We start from the raw sequence: 13,640 nt of genomic DNA, 5'->3' as shown, positions 1-13,640 counted from the left end.
TTTTTTAGTTATCATATGTGAACGCATACAAACAAACACATGATTAAGATAACAAACAGGTATCTGGCAGCAAGTAACAAGTTAACCTTCTGATTTCCGGTAGAATATTAGAGTTCGCTAACGAAAATATACATCTACAAACGTCTGCAGTATCCGTTACGTTAATACCTACGTTTTTGTAAGTATTTTTTCTCATTGGGTTTCCTTATGTTAAGTAGTTAAGCCAACGGTGCCCAATACAAACAAGCCTCTGCTTATTAAGGACACTAAAAGGTAATTGAATTCAGGAGCGTTCCTCGATCGGGTCGAGAACGTCCACCGAAGCGCTGCGCCTGCGGCTGCACTCCATAATCCCGCCGCGACCCTTCTTCCGGATGTTCGCGCGCCCCTTCCGGCGCAAGTCCGTGCCCTCCAGCCCGGCCCTCCCCCCCAAAACCTACCGCAGCAGCAGCGAGGGGCCCGCCGACTCGGTAACCGACGGGACCCGCCGCAAGAAACGGCTCGGAGTCCTTAAGAGACGTTTGACCAAACGCATGGACGTGTATGTGCATTGTCGTGTAAACAAAGGCATCTTCAAGAAGAGAAGGAGGCGAAAACGTAGTTGTCCTAACGGTGTGGTGAGTGCGCGAGCCTAACACTGATGATCACTCGCACGGGTGGCTTCTCCTGCGGTGGCCGGGACGATGCGGTAGTCACCTCCGATCCATTGAAACTGTACAAAGACAAGTCACGCGCTCTTGCACGCTGATCGATGGTCGAAGGTCGCCGCGGCGTCGTCCGCCGGCGCCTGCAGGCGAACGCCATCACGCAAGGCATGGGCTTTCGCAGGATGCATGAGGCTTATTTTTACACGCGTCAAACTGTATACGACAACGTATAAACACACGAGTTCGTCAGCGACGTTCTAACTATAGACGCACCGTGCGCGAGCGTGCGAACTTCGCTCGGGATAGCTTTCAAATGAAATTAAAATAGCACCGCCTCGCTCCAAAACTCAGTTTCAAAATCAAGGTAAAGCGAACTTGCGACGTTCTTCGAACGTTTCCCTGTTTACGTGATGTCTAAACGCGTTTCAGTCGGTGGTTTTACATCAACCGCATCCTGTTTCTCTCGGTTGATGTCTGGTGATTATGTACAGATAATAATAAAGTGATAATATAATTATCTATCGCCGTGATGGATGATCCGTTTTCGATGTACATAACCCGCTCGGAGTTGCCGCCGCCGGTGGTGGTGCCGCGGCGTAAGAAGCGTCTGAAAAAGCTGCAGGAATTACAACATTTACAAGAATTGGAACAGCTACACGACTTACAACAGTTGCAGGAATTACAGCAGCTACAAGAATTACAACTTGAAGAAGAATGCGTACGTCCGATTTCTGCGTCGTTGTTGTTGGAGTGTCGTGTTTGCATGTAATTTGAAATCAATCGTTTGTTTTCGTTTAAGTACACTTAACGCGTGCTGTTTTGTTGTGAGAACTAATTGAATGACTTAGCTCTGCGATACTCATTATTAGGAAAATACGAGTAAATAACCTAACACATGACCCAATTTACGTATTATTAGAAAGAAGCGTCACATCGACCCACTTAATTCCTTAGTGGTGTGAGTCATATGGGTAAACCAAGGATAGTTTTGGTTTTGGGTCATAATCTAATGATGTTTTGTCATGTCATTTTATCTTACCGGCAGGGTCAAGTGCACTAACCCTTTCTATAAAATACATACTTAATTACTTACAATTAATGTGAGAAAAAGGGTGTCATTAGGTTTATTTATATACTTAGGGAGCTAAACACTGATCACTAGCGTGTTGACACTGTTGAGTGATGTAGGTATGCCTGTTATATTGCAGGCGTATATCTCTGACAATGTACGGTAACTTCGGAAGCATGCGTATACCGAGTTACTTGTTATCGCTTTATTATAATACATGTAAGTATGTTTAATGAACATCTATTAAGGATACTCGAGGAAACACATCGTGTTCAAATCAGGTCCACATTGCTTAAGATGCTTTCTTTTTGTTAACCAATGCTTGTAGTCATGTTGTGTGGGATTGGCAGGTGGGCACGCTGGAGGCGGAGCGGTCGCTGGTGGAGCAGGAGTGGTTCCACGGCGTGCTGCCGCGCGAGGAGGTGGTGCGGCTGCTGCGCGCCGACGGCGACTACCTCGTGCGCGAGACCACGCGCAACCACGCCCGGCAGCTAGTGCTGTCCGTCTGCTGGGGGCAGCACAAGCACTTCATCGTGCAGACCACGCCGGAGGTACGTCATCATTGTATACCTACTAGTGGAGAGACCGTGCGCAATCACGCGTGCGTGGCAGTTGACGCTGTACGTATCTGGGGTCAGCACAATCACGTACACGCCTCCCCAGAAGCATCCTTTTACAACCCGTGTCTTAATTTAAAAATAAATATCCGAAATCAACTATCAGAAACCACTTTACATCTCTAGTTTGTTCGAACAGCATTACAGTGGAATTCTTAATTTCTTCTGTCAAAGAAACGGGGTCAGTCTCAAATCACCTTTTTGTTTTCGCCTGTTTTGTGTAGGCACGCAAAAATACTTGATTATATGGTTGTTCTGAAATATCGAATATATACTGTACCCTTGTTGGAACGTTCCTTGTTATACATGTTTGAATGATTACTTACACCCTATAAGGGTCGGTTGCACCAAACTGTTACGAACGTTAAAGAGTTCGCTAAATTTTTATGTATGGAAAGTTTCATAGTAAAGGCGCGGGGCGCGCCGGCTGACGATGATCAGTCTGTCAAATGTGGTTGGTGCAACTGGCACTAAGTCGTCGTATTTGTGCGTGTTTCAGGGTCACTACAGGTTCGAGGGCGCGGCGTTCCCGTCGGTGGCGGAGCTGATCGCGTGGCAGCGCACCAGCGGCGTGCCCGTCACGGCGCGCTCCGGCGCGCTGCTGCGCCGCGCCGTGCCGCGCGAGACCTGGGAGCTCAACAACGACGACGTGCAGCTGCTCGACAAGATCGGACGGGTAAGGGAACGAGCTGCCACCGGCGCGGCGGGAACTATTACCAAGTACTGGCGGCCTAGCTAAGGTGACAATCGCTTGCGCTTCGCCATCGAATCGCTTTGTGTCTTTTTATCACTCTTCCATATTAGTGTGACAGTGGCGTTTCGTTCGCTACGTAGCGTTAGCGATTGGCATGTTGTCTACGGGGCCTGGACGCACTGCGTTTGCTTTATAATATGATTATGAACAAGCCTAAACTTATCGTGCGTAATCTTTCATTAGCCACTCGTTTGGACAGGTCAGCATTTTGTTCATGTTTGACACGTTTTTAGTATTTGAGTCGCCTACTATGATGCTGTCCTTATCTTTGCAGCAAGAATTGTTGTTGAATGTTTTTAAATATCGCCAAAAGTTACGGTTAACTCTAACAAACTACAACCTCTTTTCGAAATTTATTTTCTAACAGTTACCTAATCATTGACAGGGCAACTTCGGCGACGTATACAAGGCGCGGCTAAAGACGACGGGGCAGGAGGTGGCGGTGAAGACATGTCGCGTAGCGCTGCCGGAGGAGCAGAAGCGGACCTTCCTGCAAGAGGGAAGAATCCTCAAGCAGTACCAGCACCCCAACATCGTGCGGCTCATCGGCATCGCTGTACAGAAGCAGCCTATCATGATAGTCATGGAGTTGGTCTCAGGTAAGTGGCCCGAGGAGTGGAAGCGGACCTTTCTACAAGAAGGCAGGATACCCAAGTAGTACCAGCACCCTAACATCGTGAGGCTCCTCGGCATCGCCGTGCAGAAGCAGTCCATCGTGATAGAGGAACACAAGCGGACCTTTCTGGAATAATTCAAGATATGAGGTTCTTGGAGCGGTCCCTGCACCCCAACATCATGATAGTTATGGAGCTGATCTCAAGTAATGTTTTAAAGACGAACGGGATGGGAAATACCGAATACCGAAGGCCGCACACTGGGCACACGCGATCGCCGATGCGGGCAGCGGTGTGACCGCGCCGCTTGCCGCCATCGTCACCGGCCAGACGATAAGATCGCAGCCCGCATCGCCAGTCGGATGAGTCCGTCCCCGACCGGTATTTTCTGTTATACTTACCTGTTCGCCAAAAGTATTACCTACACAGTAATCACGTTATTCATTGAGCAGTTAATACATCGTCTCGACGTATCCATAGATTGAACTTTCGAGATTTGAGATATTTCAAGAATCGAGATTGCGTGGGCTGACTGCGTCTCGTTTTATACGTTGGCATCTTTATCTTTCATAGAATGTCCTTAATTTATACAGTGTAAGGAGTTAGTTCACAAGTAAATAAATATGTAACCGAATAAACTCTTCCCAGGTGGTTCCCTGCTAACGTTCCTCCGTCAACGCGCGTCGTCGCTCGGGTCGCGCGCCCTGCTGGCCATGTGCCGCGACGCCGCCGCCGGCATGCGCTACCTCGAGTCCAAGAACTGCATCCACCGGGACCTGGCCGCGAGGAACTGCTTGGTTGGAGACGACCACGCGGTCAAGATCTCCGACTTCGGAATGTCAAGAGAGGAAGAGGAGTATATCGTGTCGGGGGGCATGAAGCAGATACCCATCAAGTGGACGGCGCCGGAGGCCTTGAATTATGGTTAGTATATCAACTATTCTAACGAGAACTGCATCCGCTGCGACCTGGCCGCATCCGCAGGGAAGTTTCCCTTACAGCTATTATGGCCAGTCAGTTGAGTCAGTCAATGGCTCGGAAAGAGATCCCAAATAAAATACATTAATTCTTACTATATACAGGGCGTTTTTTGAACAACTAGCCATAGAGTTGAACAAAGAACAAGAACACTAGAAAAAGTTGTTCAATATAGCCTATATAATCACCTCGCACAATATGGCTAGTTGTTCAAAAAGCGCCCTGTATTTGCCATCTAACACCGAATTAGCGTGACTTGCTACGCCCATCACTTCCATGTTCATTCCCGATCTGACGGCGTCAAACAAGACTAACGTGTATTAAATAGAACATTGTCGTGTTCCAGGCAAGTACACGTCCCTGTGCGACGTGTGGAGCTACGGCGTGCTGATGTGGGAGATCTTCTCCAAGGGCGAGACGCCCTACGCCGGTATGACCAACTCGCGGGCTCGAGAGAAGATCGACTCGGGTACGCTCCATCTAATTCTAACATTTATACACTCGGCTGACGCTCAATACTCGTAACATAGTTCTGACACCACTTGATAATAAATGATTTGTTTTTTAACATATTTCCATAAATTAACATATTTCCATATACGCACCCAGTTTGGCCTCGTTTAGTGAGAGTGTTTAATGTTGCACGTTGCAGGGTACCGCATGCCGGCGCCCGAGGGCTGCGGCGAGGACGTGTACGCGCTGATGCTGCGCTGCTGGGAGTACGAGCCCGACAAGCGGCCGCACTTCCACCAGCTCTACACCGCCATCGACAACATCTACAACAGATAGCCCTGTCCTACGGGCTGTGCCATTCTGTATCTATAGGTTACGCTGCTGGGGCTATACACTAGACCACAGAGCGGATGACTGCAGTGGGGCGACCGCTCGCCACGTGGCCGTGACGTTCACATATCTAATGATTGAGCTGTTAATGCATCAATATCCAGACCACAGAGAATATATAATTAGCTTACCGTTGATATAAAAGACTTGGGACTTGGAGATTGCACCGTAACACCGTCGTTACAGTGAAACGGTACAGATAGGTAAAAAACGATCACTAGGAACTATTTTCCGAAAGTGCTCCTTTTTCTAGTTAATTGACCTTTAGTGGACCTTATATGACAAAAATAAATAATAATGGTCAGTTAAGTAAAGTTTGCACAATTCAAAGTGATGCAAATACAAAAATGTTGACATTGAATTGATATAGTATTTTCTATTTGTATTACCTATTCATTTCATTCATAGATAAGTGAATGTGTATTTTCAACGAAATTTTTTGGATCAATTTGTTAATTTATCTGACAATTATATACTACCTTTTTTAAATGTTTGGCCAAGAAAAATATTGAAAGTTTGCAGCAAGCGTAATAATGGCCAGATTCTATAGAACCGAGAGTTAGGAGTTATTTGGAGGAATACTTATACCTCTTTGTGAAAACATGCTTAAATATAATTATGTTGGTTTGTATAAATGAAATGTAACGTTGTTTTATTTGAATAAAGTAAGTTGTAAGAATTATGTGTGTGTACAGTTAGGGTACTTGTTGTTTAGTATTGTTGGAACGACGCGGAGTGATGATCTCTTTCGAATGGTACTTTCTAGCAAGTAGGACACGGACCGTAGTCAGTAAATGTCTTCATATATAGGAATGAAGACTATCTTTCAAATATAGGTGTTCTAAGACAGTCTTCCACATAATAAATACATAAGTGTTTGATGCAATTAATATTCTGTAGTTCATATTGTTTTTTGTATGAATATTATGTAATGAGATTTGTATTTTATTATGATATTGCTGTGTAGTTTCAGTAAAATACTTCACTGTGCTTCCATTATGTGCCTTGTATATCTTGATGTTATAAAAACATGCTTGTTAAATGGTTTATGACAGTTTATATGCTAAGAAATGAACGCGGGAATTCGGTATGTAATGTGATAACTCGTATAATAGTGCTTCCGTGTACTTTATTTTCTATATAATCTTATGTGTCTTGCCTAGTATCTTGTGCATGAATACGTGATGAGAGTTTTTGAATTTAACGTTTATGAAACACAAAGTGAGATGAATATTAATGTAAGTGCTATAGTATATTGCGTTTTATATTTTAATGGTAACAAATTGACTGTACATATTTTTTTCATAATAAAAGTGCCAGATGATATTGGAAATGTTTGTTTTTTTATCCTAAGATAATGTTATGTTGATCATTTAAAATAAGAGCTACGATTGTCTTCACTTTCGCCTTAAAATAAGGTCGAGAGAACTAAAAAATTAGGGGCCTATAACAAGTACAGTCCAATTCCAAAATATTGTAGCTTACTGCTGGACGATTCATTTTCTGACTTTTAATAGCTACTCCATACATTAATGCAAGTTTTTCCCTTGTTTGCACAGAGAACTACATATGTGCAAATCGCGTAAGTTTCCAAAAGGAAATAAATGAAACTTTAATTTTGAAAAAATATGAGACTTCCGAAAAAATACAAAGTGGAAATTTCGCAATTAGTATTTCCGAGGAGTACAGAGAACACAACTAAAACAAGGCTATAAAAACAATAAATATATTACAAGTATAGTTTGATGAGCTCGTCGCTGACTGCGGAGGGCGTGAGGATGCCGAGGTCGGTGAACAGCAGCGTGATGTAGGCGGGCGGCGTGTAGTCCACCAGCGGGTGCTGCTTGCTCAGATCTGCGCCGTTCTGTACAGATAAAGTCTGTCATCAATAGGGAGCGTGTCTGTATGGAATGGGGCAGCTTAGTAGTATTTGCAGTTTGTCAAGTTTAAGTCCCGTTTTATACATATTAATATCTGGAAGACCGAGCTTTGCTCGGAAAACATATAAAAACTCAAAAATGCGCGTTTTCCCAGAGATAAGCCCCAACTAGATCGATTTTTCGCTCCCAAAAACCCCCATAAAGCAAATTTCAACGAAATCGTTAGAGCCGTTTCCGAGAAGCCCGAAGTATATATATAAATAAATGAATATATATAAATAAGTATAATAAATAAATGAATGAATATATATACAACAATTGCTCGTTTAAAGGTATGTATAAGATAACAAAATGACAGTCCCTAATGTGTGGGAGCAAGCGTGATCTGTATCTAGGGCGCAGCAGTCAAATGTCAATGCCAAGTTTAAGTTTTAGATTTAGATCACGAGGTGGTAGGCCCGTTAAAATATTAAAGTGGACTAGAGACGTTAATGTTGCTATAATTACCTTTAGCACGCTAGATAGATACTTGAACTCCTTGGGCAGGTCCTGCTGGTTGAGGGGGTATATTCTTGAGAATTTAAAGCTTTCTGCGAGTACGTATACGGGTTTCTTCAGCTCTAGCGCTGCCATCGCCAGGCCGTATGTGCCGATCTGTTGATTTAAATTCAATAGGCTGTCAGGTGTTATTATAAAACAGTTGTGTATTGGTATTGGCTAACACTCAAGGGAGTATAAACTTTTTAAAGTTACGAGACACGCTACGAGAGCGACAGCCAGGCTTTCGCTTCCTTGTTGCTGGTCGGAGTTTGGATCTTTTCTCAGGCCGGACTCTTACCGGATGCTCTTAAGCAAAGTGAATTCAAGCATTACCCTAATAAATTTTCTAAATTATTTCTAAGCTGGAGATTTCAACTGCAAAACTGCTTGTCCTACTTTCGTGAGTTTAATACATGTCGCTAATGTTGAATTATATGACCAACGGGATATTCCACCTGCAAATTCTGCTTACTCGTGAAAGTTTCATACGCTTTAAGGCGTCACCATTATTGAACTATAAATGTACCATCAAAGTACCTTGTTGATGATGCCGCCGCTCTCGGTGACGCCCTCGGCGCCGAGCATGACGATGTCCACCTGCTCCAGGATGTACCCCACGGCCGCGTCCAGGATCAGCGTCGAGTCCACGCCCGCTGCCGTCAGCTGCTTGTGCATAAGAGTTCTATAATAGACAAGACACATCAGTCAGACTCCCACTTATACGTCTCGAAATGCAGAAAAAATGAATAAAAGGCTGATTATTATATCTGTCCGGATGGTGAATCAATGGAATGTTATGCTACACACACTTTTAATAAAAAAACTGGTCAAGTGCGAGTTCGGACTCGCGTTTCAAGGGTTCCGTACATCACACAATTTTCAACAATTTTTTTTGACCGAGACCGAGCTCCGCCTAGGGCTAATAGCTCGGAGCGTCCGACGGGTCGCGCTTCCTACAACTTCCGCAAGTGTTTTAAAAGCGAAGGCCGAAGAGAGATAATACCTACAGGGTGGCCAAAAAATAAGTGCATTCCCGTAGCCGGGGAGGTTTTCAGATTATACTGAGCTTTACAACTTTTACTATGGGACCAATACCCGAAATCGCGAAAAAAAAATGTATCCTTCCATAGAAAACGAACCACCCAAAATGTATGAAACAGCCAAATTTTTCCTCGCAATTTCGGGGTTGCACGTTTGGCAACGGGAATACACTTAGTTATTTTTTGGCCACCCTGTATAGTGCTTTTTAAAACACGTAACAATAGTAACCTAATCAATCAGTACTACACTTGTACCAATGCGGCTGTGTGCCAGATACAGCCTATAGTCACACCAATAAAAGTCTGCAGCGGATTTGATAGCCCACGCAGTGTAAGTGTTGTTAATACGTCATAATTTCATAGAAGTTTGACGTTTAATATGACACTTGCACTGCGTGGGCTATCAAAATCGCTGCAGGCTTGTTACGGTTTAACTATATAGTCGCACTTTTTGTCGTCATTCCGACTCATGCTTGAAGCTAAAGGCAGGCCTCTTCGGGATGCTTCGGGCCTTCGGCCTTATGCGGATATCGGCCTAGGGCCTTCGCAATAGCTGTCTACATCACGTTTCACTTAAACCATTGCAGCTGTGTCCCTAAAAAACCTAAACCGCAGTTTTGTTCTTAAATCCGACTCACGCTTGACTGTAGATTTCTAATAGGTTTTCCTGTCATCTTTAGGTAAAGGACTATTTTGTGTATTTTTTTCAGAATTTTAGACCCTGTAGTTTCGGAGATAGAGGGGGGGGAATGGTCATTTTTTGTCTATTTTCTTGAATAACTTCTAAACTATTTATCGTAAATTTATAAAAAAAATATATTTGAGATTCTCACAATGAGCTCTTTTGTTTGATATGTAACACGATATAGTTTGCAAAAATTTGTTTTTAAATTTTATCTTTTACCCCCCAAAAGTAGCCCTTACGTTTACAATTCATTAGATGACGTTACATATTCGTCTTTGGGTCACAGACTTACATATGTGTACCGAATTTTAACTTAATTGGTCCAGTAGTTTCGGAGCAAATTGGCTGTGACAGACGGACGGACAGACAGACGCACGAGTGATCCTATAAGGGTTCCGTTTTTTCCTTTTGAGGTACGGAACCCTAAAAATAATGAACTAAAATTTGAAATAGCATTGACAGTTTCTTATCTATTACAAGAAGAATTAATACTTGCGTGATCTCTTCCATACGTCTATGGAAATACTCTATTGCACGGGTCGCCAATTAGTGCCTTCAGGGGCCCGGTTCTTAAAATAAAATGACCATCGTGGCCCGTTTCTAATTGAGTTTACAAAAAAAAGCAAAAAAAAAAAATAGGATAGTGCGACGCCCGGCAACGGAAACGGCCGGTTGACCGTCAACATTTCCTGACGATGCCTCGTAGAGAGGCGAAACACGTGTCGACTATTGTTCTTTTGTTGGTGGTTTGTTATATTTATTTTTGCGGTGGGAGGGTGGGAACATTAATTGCATGTAAAAAACAAGCAAGTAAGTATAACGGGTTAGCTTTGATTGACTAGCACGTTATCTTTTCGCGGATTAGCAAAGTTATATTTTGGTTTTAATATTCAATAGACATAATACGAACCCGCTATTCTCTGGGCCAGACATGGTGACGTAAACCTGAAACCTCTTGTTGGCTTGAGCAGCTTCCAGCATGGCTTGCAGTACCACTCTTGATCTCGAATGTGTCAATATTTTCTAAAAATATAGAATAATATGATGGATAATAGTACAAACAGCAACACTCCTAACTGCACATCAGTGGACCTTATTACAAAAGGCATAAGGTCCACTGATGTACTGTTAACAAGTGTGGGCGATGGTACATAGGTATCCATTTTATATAAATTGTCCACAATAAAAATTATTGATTTTGCTAAAATATGGTCTAAACTTCATAGAACAATGAAACACACAATAAGTCTCCTGATGACTCACAGATTAAAATACTAAGTAATAACGGAAAAATCATGTTATATTACACCTTAAGCCTCCCCTTTGCCTCTGTAAGTCTGTAGCTACTGTCAATAGAGGGAATTGGAAATGACTGATAAGTATACTATCTATAACTTGTAGCACTGTCCCAGAAATCCTCATGTCATTTGAAGTAGCCAGACATTGCTCTGATGGTTTCACAGAGCAGGTACTCACACATCCGTCACTGATGAAAGGCAGTGCCTGAGCGGCGACCTTGCCGCGCGCCTCGAGCAGCGTCTGCAGGAACACGTTACCACGCTCCAGCATGATCTCCTGGCACTTGTCAAATGACTGCAACAAACATACTAATTACATTTTACCACATTATTAACATTATGTTTTTGTGAGAAAATAATCAGTAGGGAAGCTGAGTTATATTATAAGTCATTCATATATTTCATAAAAAGTAACTTATTCATATATTACAAACCTCCATGTCAAGTTTGGCAAATGTGATAAAGCGCATGAAGAGCTCACAGCCGGAGGAGATGGCGGTGACGGGCTGGTCGCAGTGGCGCATGGCGTCCACTGCCAGCTGCAGGTTCAGGTCTAGCTCGCGCACTGTTGCCACTGAAATTAATGTAATATTCTACTATTGAGACATACTACACCTAACATTTTCAAATTGCTAACAATTTTATACAATGCATACATTCCTATTATATGAGCTAAATTTACATGAAAACAGTGAAATTACTAATAGCCTACTTTTTAATGCAAAACAATTGAAAGAAATTGAGCATATGAGCATTCATGATAATGTAAATTGAATACTCTCTGTAATCTACATCTACACATTGTTTTCTATTACACAATCTTGCTAAAATGTTACTGCTATGTAATAGCCCTAAAGCACACCAAGTCCTCGTATTTTCTTACAAATTGAAATTATAAATACTTAGTATGTTTGCGTAAGACAAAATCCTACCTTTATATGTTTTTATAACAGTCAGCAAGGTTCTGATTGCAGCAACCCCAGCGGATACATCTTCCTCTTCTCTCAAAATTTTCAAGAAAATTTCTTGAACTTCTGTAATGAACAAAAGTTTTATTAAAAACATCTAAGAAACAATAAGGTGCTTGAAATCATTCTTAGGAGACTTACCTTCTTTTTTCATTGTGATTTAAGAATAAGAATTTAAGCACTAGTATTATATAAAGTATACTGAACTAATTCTTTAATTTTCTATAATATAAAATATGTACTATAAATGTTTAAAACTTAGTTTTCTTAACCTATTTCAATATTTCGTCAGGTTCTCAGGTCGCTTTAACGTTGTCAAACAAATGTCAATATGACAGTGACAGCAGATTGTGGTCGCGTTCGGAACAACATCTTACTAGACTTACTAGTGCGCTGCGTTCTAATGGGTCTTCTTCTTTTTCTCTTCGAAAGATGGCGCTTTTCCGTGTATTAAAAATCCTGAATCGCACTATTTAGATTTTTCTTTCGATAATGTAATGACCCCAGACTCACACACATTTTGCTTAGTTTACGAATAGCACGTTAGATGGCGCCTGTCTCCGATACCTGAATAGTTATATTAGTTATTTACGAAACAAGTTCGGAAAGTAGGAAATTCGCAACTAGTGGTTATAAATTAAAACCCGACCGAAGGGATTGTTTTAAATCGACACGAGTTGCGAATTACCTATTGGCACCTGTTTAGCCTCCTCCACACTCGTGCGCGAATCGCGGCGCGAAGCCGCGAACGCGAGTGTGGCGTCGATTTTCGCGGACAGCGAAATCGACTCCACACTCGCGTTCGCGGCTTCGCACGCGATTCACGCGCATAGTCTGGAGGGGGCTTATCGTACAACGATTTACAGTACATATATGGCCCTTTAAATTTTCGACTTAGGCATGGAAAGTGCTTATTACCGCACTAGTGTGTAGCACATGTGTAGCACCATATATATGTACCTACAGTAAATATTTTTTTCGGCATGATGACCCCAGATTTATTATTTTCCTTTCGTTTATAAATTGCATGCTAGATGACGCTGTTAAATTGACGCTGTTCCGTGAAATGATATAAAAACACCGTATCGCCTTTATATTATCAAGAATTTCCTAGGATAATAATCCCAGAACATCGTAACACTCTTTCCATTATGCCATTATAAAATATTACATGCCTTTCGGGAAGAAGATACCTACTTAGACCATTTGTTTTTCTGTGTGACCCCCAGATGGATCCAAACTAGTGTCAAAAATACCGACTGAACCTAGTTAAGCTATCAACAATTTGGTACCGCTTAGAGCATTTTAATTATCTCATTAACAAATTTCAGTCCAATTGAGATTTTTTGTTAAGTTCCCAGGTGTATGACGAGTCTCCGCCAATTACTCAGTTTTTGCTAGCGCTGCAAAAACAGTAACAAAGGTCATGAATGCCATGATTAATAGTGTCCGACCGAAACATGTTTTTTTGCCGAAACCGAGACCGAAACCGAATGTTCGGCTTTGGCTCTAGTTTCGGCCGAAACCGAAACCGAAACCGAAACTTTTGTAGACTTGATAAAATCGTTGAAAAATGTCATAAAACCGCTTTTATACACATATTATGGGGCTGACAACACCGAATGTCCTTGAAATTGATGTTACTTAAGCAGTTTTTTTAAGAAAATTACTAAGACCAAGATAATTCTGCAACGATTTTGATAACAC

General features: G+C 42.3%; 2 protein-coding genes across 4 annotated transcripts in view; one reads left to right on the top strand and one right to left on the bottom strand.

Moving 5' to 3' along the window:
- LOC134674495 (tyrosine-protein kinase Fer) overlaps window positions 1–6,855 on the top strand; it is a 69,037-nt gene extending 62,182 nt beyond the window's left edge. Inside the window, exons 9-15 of one of the 3 annotated variants that reach the window (XM_063532600.1) lie at window positions 288–470; window positions 2,067–2,267; window positions 2,833–3,009; window positions 3,473–3,686; window positions 4,350–4,625; window positions 5,026–5,148; window positions 5,332–6,855. In XM_063532600.1, the coding sequence (XP_063388670.1) occupies window positions 288–470; window positions 2,067–2,267; window positions 2,833–3,009; window positions 3,473–3,686; window positions 4,350–4,625; window positions 5,026–5,148; window positions 5,332–5,468 (1,311 nt within the window). In that variant the 3' untranslated portion in view covers window positions 5,469–6,855. Of the gene's footprint in view, window positions 1–287; window positions 471–491; window positions 1,366–2,066; window positions 2,268–2,832; window positions 3,010–3,472; window positions 3,687–4,349; window positions 4,626–5,025; window positions 5,149–5,331 lie in introns of those variants that run through there. The other 2 variants (XM_063532598.1, XM_063532608.1) reach the window with 2 other exon arrangements.
- Window positions 6,856–7,221: 366 nt separating this feature from the next.
- LOC134674528 (translation initiation factor eIF2B subunit alpha) lies at window positions 7,222–12,225 on the bottom strand. Its single transcript, XM_063532632.1, has 8 exons — window positions 12,075–12,225; window positions 11,898–11,999; window positions 11,400–11,539; window positions 11,144–11,260; window positions 10,578–10,690; window positions 8,480–8,624; window positions 7,910–8,056; window positions 7,222–7,386 (listed from the first exon to the last, which is right to left on the bottom strand). The coding sequence occupies exons 1-8, from the start codon at window positions 12,085–12,087 to the stop codon at window positions 7,252–7,254; spliced, it is 912 nt and encodes a 303-aa protein (XP_063388702.1). The 5' UTR covers window positions 12,088–12,225; the 3' UTR covers window positions 7,222–7,251.
- Window positions 12,226–13,640: the final 1,415 nt, after the last annotated feature.

This window comes from Cydia fagiglandana, chromosome 2 (genome assembly GCF_963556715.1).
Source record: "Cydia fagiglandana chromosome 2, ilCydFagi1.1, whole genome shotgun sequence".
In the NCBI taxonomy this organism is placed as follows: Eukaryota; Metazoa; Arthropoda; class Insecta; order Lepidoptera; family Tortricidae; genus Cydia; species Cydia fagiglandana.
Note: the sequence above shows the minus strand (reverse complement) of the source record. Positions and strands in the feature narration are given on the sequence as shown.